This window comes from Podarcis tiliguerta (genome assembly GCF_965153285.1).
Source record: "Podarcis tiliguerta genome assembly, chromosome: 4".
Lineage (NCBI taxonomy): Eukaryota > Metazoa > Chordata > Lepidosauria > Squamata > Lacertidae > Podarcis > Podarcis tiliguerta.
In genome coordinates, this window is record NC_139537.1 from 3,073,919 (window position 1) to 3,087,824 (window position 13,906).

Below are 13,906 nucleotides of genomic sequence, written 5' to 3' on the forward strand. Positions count from 1 at the left end.
CACCAAACGGCTCTAGCAAAAGTCGGTTTGGATTGACAGACCTTTGAGAAAACGGTCTTGTGAATTATCCAAGAATGTGCTTCAGGGTGTAAGGAGCAGGATTACGTTGTCTCAGACCAGATGTCTGTATAGCTTAGTGCTGCCAACGCTGGCAGTGAGTTTGAACTCAGATCCTAGTCACTGCTTCTTTATTCTTTCGCTCCTCTCTCCTCTGCCCCGCCCATTTATTGCCTTCCCTAGCATGGCAATGCAAGGCCATGCAACTGGATCTGTACCATCAGATTGCACCTGCAGCCTTACCAAAATAAAACCAAAACATTTCTAACGTTGAGGTGTTTCTAGGAATGCTGCAAGATTTGTGGCTGTCATTTTTCATAACTAATTTTAATAGGTACTGAATCACTTTGCAATCTACTGCAGAGGCAGTGTTTGGTTAAGGTTTTCTGAGTGTTTTTCTCCTTAGTTGTAAATCTAAAGTGCCTTCGGTGAGTCCATCTATTTCTCCCTTTCATGCCTTTTAGCGTACGTATTATAATCTTGGAGTAGGTACACCTGCATTCTCTGGCTCATTTCTTTGTTGTTCTGGCCTGCAAATGAATCACTGTGCCTGTTGCAGAAGTTGCTGAAAGGAGTGACCTTCAACCGGTTTTGGTTCTTTTAGGAATTGTTTTAACCCGAGTTGGCTACTACACCATTCCTTCCATGGAAGAATTGGCCAAAATGACAAGCGACAAAGGAGAATGCATTGTGACAGACTTCACCATTGGCCGAAAAGGTAAGGATGCTTCTCTGCACAGAGACCTTTTCTCCTGAAACTGCCTTTCCCAAAGCCCAGGAAAGTCCCACCTGGATGAAGGTCATGTAACTACCTAGCTCAAGAGGAGCAAAATTCAGGCCATTGAAACATGGTTAAAGTACTAGGCGTGTCTCTAGGATCACTCAGGCCATTCACACAACAGTTTTCCGGAGTCTGCTCTAAAGGTTCCTGTGTGTTGACGAGGAGGGAAAGTCCCTCATGCCCTCATTTTGTCAGGAAGGGTCAGAAGAATTCCTCCTAAGCATTTCAAGTAATCTGGTTGTTGGATATTAGTCATAGTGGTTGAGTCCCCACAGTCTCTTTCCTCAAGTAATAATAATAGTAGTAATAATAGTATATTGCAGGGGTCAGCAACCTTTTTCAGCCGTGGGCCGGTCCACCATCCCTCAGACCATGTGGGGAGCCAGACTATATTTTGGGGAAAAATATGAACAAATTCCTATGCCCCACAAATAACCCAGAGATGCATTTTAAATAAAAGCACACATTCTACTCATGTAAAAACACGCTGATTCCCGGACCGTCCGCAGGTCGGATTTAGAAGGCAGTTGGGCCGCATCCGGCCCCCTGGCCTTAGGTTGCCTACCTACCCCTGGTATATTGCAACACATGCAGTGTACATGCACTTAAACCCATCAGTTCTTGAATGTGATCACAGTAACAGTACAGATGACAAAGCTGCACACAGTGTGCACAAATTAAAAGTTGTTTGGATGCATAAATGACACTCCCAAGTACATGATTGCAAAACCTGATTTGCAGCATTAACTGGTTGTGGGGGCTGGTTTAGGTGTGTGTCCCCCATAGACCTTTCTGGGAGTTGGCGCCAGACTCCTGCTGCAGCTTGTGTGCTTCTTGCATAGATTTCTAAGACATGCCCGGTTCTGGTGATTGCGCACACTTGACCAATGAGCTTCCACCGCTTTGTTGCCGCAGCACTCTGGGTTAAGCTGATGCTGAGAATCTGTTCATCTCCCCCTTAGGGTACGGCTCAATCTACTTTGAAGGCGAAGTGAACCTGACTAACTTGAACCTGGATGAGATTGTGCACATCCGTCGGAAAGAAGTGATTGTCTACCCAGATGATGAGCAGAAGCCACCCATTGGGAAAGGATTGAACAGGTAAATATAGACCAACCCAGCATTGGCTCACGTTCACTGTGAACACGCTAGTTCATCTGTTAGGAGTGTTTGCCTCTCCGGCCTCCGTTAACCCTCTTTGTTTCTTAACAGGAGAGCTGAGGTCACTTTGGATGGTGTTTGGCCCACTGACAAAACCTCGCGTTGCCTGATAAAGAGCCCAGAGCGGCTAACCGAAATGAACTACGAAGGCAGGCTGGAGGCCGTCTCCCGGAAGCAGGGTGCCCAGTTCAAGGAGTACCGCCCTGAAACTGGTTCGTGGGTATTCAAGGTAAGAACAGCTGTGTATAAGTACCGTATTTTTCGCACCATAGGGCGCACCGGACCATAGGGCGCACCTAGTTTTGGGAGGCGGAAAACAAGAAAAAATTATTCTGAACCCCAGAAGCCAGAACAGCAAGAGGGAACTGGCTTCTGGGATACCGTGTGGTTGTTCTGGCTTCTGGGGTAACCGCGCCAAGCCTCTTCAGGGCAGCCGGTTGAAGGCTCCCCCTGCCCAAAGAGGCTGCGCAGGGCTAAAGCAGAAGCCAGGACAGACGCGTCACTGAAGGGGCACTGCGCCTTCTCTCTCTCTGTGCAGCGCCCCTCCTTCACAGGAGAGGCGCTGCGCAGAGAGGGAGAAGGCGCAGCGCCCTTCAGCGAAGCTGGAGAAGGAACAGAAGGAGACCCTTCTGTTCCTCCTCGGGCTTCGCTGGACAGGCGCGTCACTGCCAAGCGGGAGGAGGAACAGAAGGAGACCCTTCTGTTCCTCCTCCGGCTTCCAGGACCGGCGCGTCGCCGCGGAGCCAAGGAGCCTGCATTCGCTCCATAGGACGCGCACACATTTCCCCTTCATTTTTGGAGGGGAAAAAGTGTGTCCTATAGAGCGAAAAATACGGTAAATGGAACCAGCTTCTGTACCAAAGCTTTTTTTCTTTCCTTGGCCTGGAAAAATTTAAGGCACACTCCAAAGGCAGGGATAATTGCAAATTTACACTATTGTTTGCACAAAATTCCAACTGCCCCATTTTGGCGACTCCTCAGAAATACTTCCATCTGCAACAGGAATGGGGAGCCTGTGCTGCTTCTCTGCATCCCTACCCCCCGGGATGTTGTCAGACCAGCTCCCATCATCTTGAACCATTGGTGCCATTCTTGGCTGCAGCAGATGGGAGCTGGAGCCCAGTATCAACTGCAGGCTCCCCATCTCTGGTGTCCCGGCCACCGGTATAACTTGACAGGCAGGATATTATCTTCACTTACTGATGTCCACAAGCTACTGGTTCAGGCCATCACCTATGCTGGCTTTGGTTTTTGTCCAGGTGGCTCACTTCTCAAAATACGGTTTGCAAGATTCTGATGAGGAAGATGAGGAGCACCCATCGAAAGTCGAGGCAAAGAAACAGAAAACGGCTCAAGTGCCCCCGCCGGGCCTGTTGGCGTCTCAGCAAATGGCTCTAGGTGGGAAACCAGCACCTCCTTCCAAGGTAAGGGAAAGAAAGATGTGAACTGGAGCCTATGGCTTTGACCAGGTTTAAGTGCAGGGGTTCTTCTTTTTCTCTCTCCCCCACCCGCGCCCATCCCTGCCCAAAGCAAAAATTGGTCATGCTCTCCTTGCTGCTGATGAAGAAAAGAGAAGGCACAAGAGTGGCTGGTGGCAATTCTCGCTTTTTTTCATTTTCTTGCCGCATCATTTTTAGTATTTCCCCCAAATTTTAATGAATCAACCACAAAGCTAGCTGCAATTCTCTCTTCCGGTCCTTATGAGCCAGGAAGTAAGAGGACAGGTGAGCCTTGTTGCTTGTCTAGAAGCAGCATGTATAGGAAAGAGGTTTGTTTTGGCTCTCCTGTGCTTCAGGAGGAAGGGCAAGATACAAAACAAAGGAAAAGGTCAGAATTTCAGCAGCTTAGGTTTCCACAGTTGGCCTCGTTCCCTCTGCCTGCCTGGAACTCGGTTTAGTGGAGGGGTCATGATGATGCCAGCCTAACACCGCCTATTGTGACATGGCCTTGCCACACTGGTCTCTGTCTCCAGTCCTACATGATACTTGCTTTGCCAGCTCAGCAGCCGCTCTGTGTGGGGTGGGAGGCCTGGACTCTGTTGATCTTTCGTAGCAGAAGTTTATTACACGCTCTGCTGCTTTGGTTCTGTATTGCATTGCCTCTTAACTCCTGATGGGAAACCCAGCCAGATGGGCGGGGTATAAATAATAAATTATTATTATTATTATTATTATTATGCCTGCAGAGCCCAGACGTTGAGCAGCTTGGGAAGGTTGTGGAATTTGACAGTGACATGGCAGACATCACTCAGGAGCCGGCCCAGGACTTGGTCACGGAAGAGAGTTTTGCAGAGGAGCAGGAACCAATGCCAGCTTCTGCACACATTGCATCCTCTCTGGACATCAACCCTCACACACTGCAGGTGAGCCCCTCCTCATTTGTGTTGCTTGCCTGGTAGGGTCCTCCTTTGGTCTTGGACCTCACCACTTGTTCCTATAACCGGGTACACCTGCTCTTCACTCTTCTCTGAGCCTTCTGTGGCCTGTATCTGTTTGCTTCTATCATGTCACCATAGATTTTTCTTTGCTGTGCTGGCTGGGGCTGATGGGAGTTATAGTTCAGTACATCTAGAAGGCCTCAGGTTGGCCAAAGCTGCCTTTTCTGGTCAGCAGGACAGAACTTTCTCTCCCCATCCCAGGTGGGGCAGATTTGACGGGTGGGCAGGGCTGCCCCTCTGACATCACTTTGACCCCAGGCTTTGGATTTCTGACCATCAGGGCTCCAAGTGCAGCATGCCTGGGCTTCTCTTTGAGCATCTGAAAGAAGTGGGTGGGTGTGGTTTGGGCCTCACAGGCCAAATTGGACTCCCAGCATGCCAGAATCGGCCTCCATGCCAGAGCTTCCCCACCCCTGCTGAACATATTTACAAGTCACATGCCCTGCCTTTGGACCAGTCAGAAGATGCAGCCCTCAAGCTGGGGGTCTCAGAATGTCAGCAACCTAAAAGGTCCATTTACAGTAACTGGCCAAAGGTTCCTTTTTAACTCATTGGTTTTATCTCTTGCTTTTAGCATTGTTATGTCAGTGGATATTGAATAAGCACACTAGGGAAAAAACAACCTTCAACTTTTTAACAGTCCTCTGTAATGTATGATGACCTTGCTCTGTACTTGTTTCCAGATCATGAAAGCTTCCTTGCTTGTGGATGAGGAGGACTTGGACCTGATCCTTGACCACCGTTTTGGCAAGCAAGCTGCACCAGTGGATACATCCCAAGACCTCTGTTCCCCCAGACTTCCCATCTCCTCCTTGATGCGAGGACACAAGAGCCGCCCCTCAGGTACAGTAAGAACCCCGGTCTTTGTGCTGGCGCCAAGGGGAAAATGGTTCTTAAATGCTAAGCTCTGCTTGGTACAGACTTTCTGAGGCTAAGCTGACATTATGCTTAGCACATCGCTGCAAGGCAGTTCCTCTCATTGCTTGGCCTTTGGGACCCTGCTCAACAAAGGATTAAATTAAAAATAAATTGGTTAATGCTACATTTACAAGACTTTGATGTTTGTTGAATTGTGCTCTGTGAATTTTCCTACTGTGTATGAACCACTTTTAAGACTTTTTGGAATGGTGTCCAATAAATTAAGTAAAAGAAGTAAGGAAGCATTTTGAGGAGGGTGGGGGGAGAGTAAGCCCCCCTAAGGCACCCCAGGCACTTTGGGGGGGGGGTGATCTGTCATTAAACAGAGGAGTGAGGCCTTTGGGCTTTTCACAACACAAAGTGTCACTGCAGACACCAATGACCACCTGTATTAGTCAGTTTACAAATACTATGTTCTTTGATGTATTATTCTGGCTGCTCTAGTGTTGAACCAGGGGGAGCAATTGGGATCCATTTAGGAAAAAGCCCACACATTGCAATCAGTTTAGAATAGGAGTGGGGCGAATCCAGGGCTCACGTAACCCTGAAGAAAACCAGACAGGAGTGTTTGGGATCCCAGAGCAGTGCTGCATATACCATTTCTGCACATAGACAGACATTAACGCGCATGTCCCCAGCAAAGTGACATGATCCCACAACCTGAGCAAAGTTCAGGATGAAACCCACAGGGCTCTCATAAGGGTTCCTCACATGTTGCTGTGGAAACTCGAGGTTTCCAGTGTGACAATTAACCATCATAGGTAACGTCAGTCTTTTCCATGGTGTCCATTCACCCATTCAGTTGCGTGATAAGGTGATGTACACACAGGTCTGAACCAATCCTTCATTGAAGATTGTGACTGTAACTTTTGGCCTTGAATGAAGGCCTGGAAGCTTCAGATGGTTTGAAATGCTGCTGCCTGAGTCCTAGCAGGGACAGGAATTGGGGAGCAGTAGGCATGTTGCAACCTTCCCTCAGGCCACCGGAAGCCAGCGCACTTGCGTCCAGAAGCATGCTTTTGGGTGGGTGGGGTGTTAGAATGGTGATCTGTTAGAAGTCCTGTCTTCCTAATCAAGGCCTTCCTTCTCCTCCTCCTTAGTTGGTGGGCTGCTGCAGTCAAGACTCTCAGGCGGATCTTTACGCGTCCCAACGACTTCCCTCCAAGACAGACGCAGTCCAAGGACTTCCTTGCTGGCCAGCGCTCTTCCTGCCCCGTCTTGGTCCGTTGGTTCTCCGCTGACCGGCGCATTCACAATGCCCAGCCTGGAGCCTGACATGCCGCTGAAAACAGTGGGCGTCCGCAGGCATCCTGAGCTGGTGCCTCTGGAGAAGTCTGTCACCTACGGGAAAGGAAGGCTGCTGAAGGATATGGCCCTCTTCATGGGACGCTCCTTCCGTGTTGGCTGGGGGCCCAACCGGATCCTCGTCCACAGCGGGGAACAGCTGAGCACATTGAGCGAGCCAGAAGATCTCCGCAACGAGTCCATGGAGTATGGATTCTTGCCAACACCTGTTGCTCCTAAACAGTGAGACGTCATTCTGTTCTTAAATATCAGTCTTCTGAGGTGTTATGCAGTGAGCTGAGTTATCTGGCCGGCTAGTCTAGTTTGTACTGATGTGGGCTTTTGTCACAGAGGCAGAACTAATTTCTTCTTACCTGTTCACCCTAGAGGGTGGGTGGGGAAACTCATGCACTTTTCTCAGCCTGCTGCACTTGGTATCTGGAGTTCTGCTGCACTGCAAGACAATCATTCCTGCCTTGGGTTTTTGTTGACAGTGGTACCTCGGGTTAAGAACGTAATTCGTTCCAGAGGTCCGTCCTTAACCTGAAACGGTTCTTAACTCTGAAGCGTGCTTTTGCTAATGGGGCCTCCTGCTGCCTCTGCACCGCTTGTGCGCGATTTCCGTTCTTATCCTGGGGCAAAGTTCTTAACCTGGAGCAACCACTTCCTGGTTAGCGGAGTCTGTAACCTGAAGCGTCTGTAACCCGAGGTACCACTGTATTTCCTAAAATTTATGTATTGCTGGGGGGGGGGTGTGTGTAAGAGTGCTGGTCTTCCTTCAGCAGAGCAGGTTCCCTCTCCCTACCTTGTTCTGAGCTCACTTGCAGCATAACAGAAACCTTCTCCAGGACCTGGCATATTGGTCCCTCCTGGCAGAAATTGCCATCTTCCAATAATACAGAGAGGCAACTCTCTCAGCACAGCAGCTTGGCATCACTTGGCTCCTCCAGAAGCAGCAAAGCTTTCTGATTATAACCGTTGGAAACTGCTGAGTTTGCCGCCTTGGCCTCTTTCAATGCATAGGGCCTGTGCATGATGAATATTTTCTTACTATGTTGCTCCTTTTAAGCTAATGGTCTGGCTGAAATTCTGTGCTATTTTATCAAATGGATGTTTGTGAATAAACCCACAGACGAAGAAGCAATTTGGATGTCTCTGAGAAAATGCTTCCCACCACCTGCGTACCCCATGCTTAAACTTTTGAAGCTGTGCTTAATTTGTAAGCTTCCTTGAGAGCATATTACAGCGGTGCCCCGCAAGACGAATGCCTCGCAAGACGGAAAACCCACTAGACGAAAGGGTTTTCCGTTTTTCAATGCGCTTCGCAGGACGAATTTCCCTATGGGCTTGCTTCGCAAGACGAAAATGTCTTGCATTTTTTTCCGCTCCCCACCCCCTTTTTCTAAGCCGCTGAACCACTAATAGCCTTTTAGCAGCTAATCCGCTAATCCTTTAAGCCTTTAATAGCCGCTAATAGCCGCTAAACCGCTAATAGCGCTAATCCGCTAATAGGGTTGCTTCGCAAGATGAAAAAACCGCTAGACGAAGAGACTTGCGGAACGAATTAATTTCGTCTTGCAAGGCACCACTGTATTTAGAAGGCAGCCTGTGTTTATTTTTAAATAATTGAATATTGCCGTGACAGAGCCACTCATCTCCCTTGATCTGTGTTCCCGATGCCTCTGCAGGCTCTCAGAGTCTCCCTTTAAGGTTCACGTGGAGAAGCTGAGCTTGGAAGGAAAGGCAGCTGACGAGGACCTAGACTCGTACCTTGTTCCACTGGAGATCAAGCTGAAGCAGAGCACTGTCCACATGGATGAGCCGTGCCCTTTCCTGACTCCCAACCCTGGCGTAGCTGCTATCCATGAGTATGCCAGGTGGGCAATGGAGACGTCTGCTGACCCAGAAGAAAGGGAAGAAGGTGGGCACAAAACTGGATGCCAAAGAAAAGGAATTGGGGGGGGGGAGGAATTGGAAATGTCAGGTTGAGCTGTCATGTTGAGGGAGGGCAAGAGTGGTATGCTCTCTCGCTCTCCCCCAGAGTACCCAACTACATACTCAGTTGCTTTTTGAGGAAAGTCTGCTCTGTCCTGTGGCTGTGAAGAGGCAATTCTTCCTTGGCCAGCGGTGGATGGTGTATGCAGGCATTGAATCACTGCTTAGCATCTTTCCATGTCCCAGTCCCATGCCCCTGCACCTGTTTTAGAGCAGAATCACCGTGGAAGACACAGCGAGGCAGAGCGTTCTGGTAACAGGCCGGCCTCCTGCTGTCTCCAGCAGCCGCTGTTGCCCTCCCAAGCTGTGATGCATGGAGAGCTGGTGGGTGCTAGGAACAGGAGAGACTTCTTGGTCTTTCTTGCTGTGGATGCAATTTCAAGGGGCCAAAAACTGCAGCATCTTGGCAGGATCAGGTGTAAGCTTTGGCGGACCCTTGGTGCCTTCATAGAATTGGATTTGGAAAGCCCAAGGTGACTTGGTGGCACTGGCTATTTCTGGCCTCACCTTCGTGGTCCAGATCACAGCTGGCCATAAGCAGACAGTGGCAGGTGATTGACGGAGCAGAGGTAGCAGTGCACAGTTCAGAATTTAAGCTAGGGTAAGGGTGGAATGGCCTTAGGAGCCCCCTGCTGCATGTGTGTGGCTGGGACCCTGTTTGCAGCTGCCTCATGGGGATAGCACAGGGCAGGCCTGCAGGGTCGCGTGCTGATCTCTCTCTGCCCTCTCGCCAGCTGCAGTGAAAGACTGGTGCTTGGTATGGACCCTGTGTGAGGCGCTCTGGGGCCACTTGAAGGAGCTGGAGGCCCGCTTGGATGAGCCCACGGAGTACGTCCTTGCTCTGGAGCGCCGGAGAGCCTTCTCCCGCTGGCTGTCGCAAACGGCTGCTGAGCGGATCAAGAACGAGGTCTCGCTCGCCCAGAACGACAGTCCCGCCCAGGCCGTCTTCAGCTACCTTACTGGGAAGCAGATCAGCGAAGCTTGCCGGCTGGCGCAACATTCTGGTAAGACGGCGGCTTTTCACCTGGAGCCAGGATCTAATAAGGAATCTGCTGGTTGCCGTGGGCAGTGTACGGCCAGTGCTGCTTAGTGGGTTGCCTGGAGAGGGCGCAGCAAGCTGAATCTTGAATTACAGGCTGTCCCTTCCTGTGGTCAGGGTATTAGAGGCCCTTCTGCCTCCAGAGTGAGGAGTCTCAGGAGAGAAGTCGGTGGCTTAGTAGTGGGTTTCCCTGGATGAAGGCCCAGGCTTGCGGAAAGGTGCTTGTCTGTTCCTTGGAAATTGCCAGCGCCAAGAGGAAAGCTCTCCTTTGCCCGCATCTTGGCATAAATTTGGCTTCCTTCAGCACAGCAAAGAGCATTGGCCCGAGGAAGTTGTTTGTTTCTGGAGGGCTGGTAGGAGGGAAATGCAGAGTTCCATTGCAAACTCTTCACCCCTCATTCTTCTATGCTTTAGCTGCTCCCTAGAAAAGGATTGGAAGGGGATTTGGGTGTGTCTTCCCAACTAGATCAGCTTCTTGAAGTTCTAGGTGAGCAACACCAAAAAAACCCAAAAAACCCTGCCTTACAACAGGCGTAAATGAAGCAATCCTTGCTGATGATATTGAGGGTGGGCTACATGCAGCACTCCCCAAGCAAGAAGCAATCTATCATGTAGACTTGGTTTTCCTATAGGCAGTTATTTTCTGCCTAAGTCAGTGTGGTCCTTCCCCCTCCAAAATATGCGCTAGAGCACCAATGTCTGCACTGCTGCCATCTTTTGGCCAAGCAAGCCCGTCTCTGCGTGCAGGTAGTTCACATTTCAGGAGAGGCTGCTCACGGGGGTTTGTGTCTCTTCTGACGTGCTGCTGTTGCGTTACAGGGGACCACCGGCTGGCTCTGCTCCTCTCGCAGCTGGCAGGGAGCCAGGATGTCCGGGAGCTCCTTGCCATGCAGCTGGCAGACTGGCACCAGCTCCAGGCAGACTGCTTCATCCAGGAGGAGAGGCTGCACATCTTTGCCCTTTTAGCTGGCAAGCCGGTGAGTTGCGGAGCCTGGGCTTGCTTGTCAACCCTGGGCACTGCTCGGCCACTTGCGTTAAGAGGGTCACACGTACACACAACGCCGTCACCAGGCCAGCGAGCCTCTGTGGGTGTCCCTACTGTGTTGGGCTCTGTGCCTGGCCCACACTGACACTCTGCCTCGGCCCTTTCCCTCACTCCTGCAGGTGTGGCATTTGTCAGAGAGGAGGAGCATCAACATCTGCGCCCATCTGGATTGGAAGCGTTCTCTCGCCATCCACCTCTGGTACCTGCTTCCTTCCACAGCGCCTCTTTCCAAGGCCCTCAGCATGTATGAAGCCGCATTCCAGGTAGGCGGAAGTCGCAGTCCTGTTTGGCCAGAGGGCCAGCCTTGAGCCCTATGCCTAGAGCTGAGGCACTCCGGCCTGTTGCTGCCTCCTGAAGGAAGGAAAGGATGATGTGCTGTGCCTCTGCTGAGCTCCCTTTGCTCTTTGGTATATGCAGGAACATCACAGATGTTCTGGGACAGACTAAATGTCTGTGTCTAGGTCTGCATCTGCTTTCCACAAGGGACACCCAGAGACCCCCACCGGAAGCCCATAAGCAGGGCGTGAGAGCAGGCCCCCCTCTCCTCCTGCTACCTCTGATCCTGTGGAGCGGGTAGAACTGGCAGCCATTCCCCGCCTGTCAAACTTGCCTTGAGGGGAGGCGGGAGAGAGAAGGATCCAGCTCAGTTTCCAGCTCCCCACCCCAACGTCTCTCTAGTGCCTCCTCGGAACAGGCATACAGAGAGGCCTTTCCTTCTTCCTGCAGCTGCTCCCCCTCACTCACTGGCATTGTGTTCGCAGGACTCCTCGGAGGGAGAGAAGTATGCTTGCTCTCCGCTGCCTCCGTATCTGGAAGGCTCAGGCTGCGTGATTGAGGAAGGCGATCAACAACACCCGCTCCGAGACGTGTGCTTTCACCTGCTAAAGCTCTACAGCGATAGGTAACTCTTCCTGTTTTCCTGCACCTGCTGAAGGCGGACTCTGCTCCGCAGATATTCCGCTCTCGTAAATCTCTTGGTCTTTTAAGGTGACACAAGACTCTTTGCAACAGACTTCACAAGGCTGTCCCTCCGGAATCTCTTTCCTCCTTGTGAACTCAGGTTATGCTGCAAATGTGGTGACCTACCAAGAAGATCCTGGTTTCTGCCCACTCTGCGGGGAGGAGCTCCCCAGATATTGTCATTGATATCATTATTGTTTATTAAATTTCTATGCCGTCCTTCATACGAGGATCATAGGGTGGTTTACAATATGAAAATACATACCACAAAAATATATACCATAGTAACAAATAAAAGCAATAACACACACAGTCTAAAAGACCATAGATGGTTTAATTAGCCAAAGGTCTGGGAGAAGAGGAATCGTAAGCATCCTGCTTAAAAAGTCCCAAATCAATTTACAGCCATCTGGTTGGCCACTGTGAGATAGCTGTGAAATAAGATTGGCCACCAGTCTGCTCCAGCAGGCTCTCCTCGTGCTCTTATGTTCTAAAGTGTTTTTAAAAAGTATGTCCGGTAGGGGAAGCGGGGGACACAAACAGAAAGTTGTGTGCCTGTCAAAACAGCCATGGGACATACAATGCCCCTTTCCCTCCCCTCTCCTGTATCTATTGTGTGGAGGGGGATACTGAAGTCCAGGGCCCTAGAAGCTGAACAGTGGTGGGAATTTAGTTTATCTACATTGCTTCTTTGTCGTCTCCAGCTTAAGAGTTCTAGTTATGATTCCTATCCAGTGGATATTGAGCCTAACACTGGAATGTCTCTATGGCTCATTCAAAATTCCGTATTGGGGCGGAGAGGGAGAAAGGAAGATTCATTGGTGCCAGGAAATGACTTCTGTCTTGCATGTGGCTGTGGGCAGTCCTGCTAGTCTCATGAAAGGTCATTTCCCCCCAAAGCATTTGCCCCGCTTTGCCCTTTAGGCCTGGACTTCCAGACCCTTCTGCTTCCATGGAAAGTCTTTCAGCGTGCAGCGCTGTGAACCGGGGTGTGGGCCCCACTTTGGCCAGCCTGCTTATGCTGTTTCCTTCCTTCCTCGTGTTCCCTTGCAGGTGTTACGATCTCCACCAGCTGCTTGACCCAAAGAGCATAACAGCGGACCCCTTGGACTACCGCCTCAGCTGGCACCTGTGGGAAGTGCTGCGTGCCTTAAATTACACCCACCTCTCAGAGCAATGCCAGGGAGTGCTGAACGCCAGCTTTGCAGCCCAGCTGGAGAGCGAGGGGCTGTGGGAATGGGCCGTCTTTGTGCTTCTTCACACCCCCAGTGCAAAGTGAGTGTGGAGCCCTCCTTTGTCTTGCAGGGGTGGGGGGGTTTTATCGGATTTCTTCCCACAGGAGGAGGGAGGTGCATCCTGTCAATGTAGCATCATGCTATCTGAAATGGTGGCATCCTCTTTGGGGTAGAGCATGATCCACTCTCATTTAACAGCACTGCTACTAATTAAATTGGCCCTGTGGGCTCTGAACATGCACAGGTTTTTAGCAAAAGACCCACTGATGTGCTACAAAGTTTTTAAGAACTATTCTCTAAAGCACAAGCCTGTTTAACAAAGATTGTATTGAAATATTTTGAAATCTTTCAATGAAATGGAGAAATTAACTTTTCTTCCTTTTGAGTCATTTTCTAAGAACTGATTCAAACATGCATGCGCGTCATATAAAATTTCTCATAAGTTAATAACGCAGCTTAATAATACTGCCTTAAAATCCGTTGTGGTTTTCGAATAATACCAGCAATATCATTCATTAGGTATATGATATAATACATTTTGAATTGATTTGAGATGATAGCAATAACATGTATTGGCAGCAAAGAATGGTAATTTGATTTATGGAGTAGATGGGAAGTCAGACTTAAAAGGAAGAGACCATTACAGTTTATGGATTATGAAATGTGTATTAATTCTGTATGTAATGCAAGACTGATGATATTCTTATTATGGTTTAATTTGTCATTGTTGTTTTGTGTTGAGCAAATAAAATATTTTTTTTTAAAAAAGAAGTTAATAACACAGCTGAATACTTGAAGGGACTTGAACAGGACTGTGTCTGAGATTAATCCCATCGGGTGATTGATCAGTAGTGGCTCATTCATATGTTCCTTTGGTACTACAGTCTTTTATAACTTGCTTACACAATGTTGAGGGCAGCCTTGCCCAGCCTGGTGTCCTTCCCCCAGGCGCTTGGAGCTACCGTTCTCTTAAGCTGGAACTTGGAGAGGAACC

General features: G+C 49.7%; 1 protein-coding gene across 7 annotated transcripts in view; it reads left to right on the forward strand.

The window, feature by feature from the left end:
* Positions 1–13,906, forward strand: part of NUP98 (nucleoporin 98 and 96 precursor) — a 47,714-nt gene that overhangs the window by 25,385 nt on the left and 8,423 nt on the right. For 4 of the 7 annotated variants that reach the window (XM_083436030.1, XM_083436034.1, XM_083436031.1 and 1 more), the window contains 13 exons: positions 662–775; positions 1,801–1,939; positions 2,051–2,228; positions 3,259–3,423; positions 4,185–4,361; positions 5,120–5,279; positions 6,455–6,881; positions 8,327–8,559; positions 9,368–9,637; positions 10,492–10,649; positions 10,837–10,980; positions 11,479–11,618; positions 12,731–12,952. In XM_083436030.1, the coding sequence (XP_083292156.1) occupies positions 662–775; positions 1,801–1,939; positions 2,051–2,228; positions 3,259–3,423; positions 4,185–4,361; positions 5,120–5,279; positions 6,455–6,881; positions 8,327–8,559; positions 9,368–9,637; positions 10,492–10,649; positions 10,837–10,980; positions 11,479–11,618; positions 12,731–12,952 (2,527 nt within the window). The remainder of the gene's footprint in view (positions 1–661; positions 776–1,800; positions 1,940–2,050; positions 2,229–3,258; positions 3,424–4,184; positions 4,362–5,119; positions 5,280–6,454; positions 6,882–8,326; positions 8,560–9,367; positions 9,638–10,491; positions 10,650–10,836; positions 10,981–11,478; positions 11,619–12,730; positions 12,953–13,906) is intronic. The other 3 variants (XM_083436032.1, XM_083436036.1, XM_083436033.1) reach the window with 1 other exon arrangement.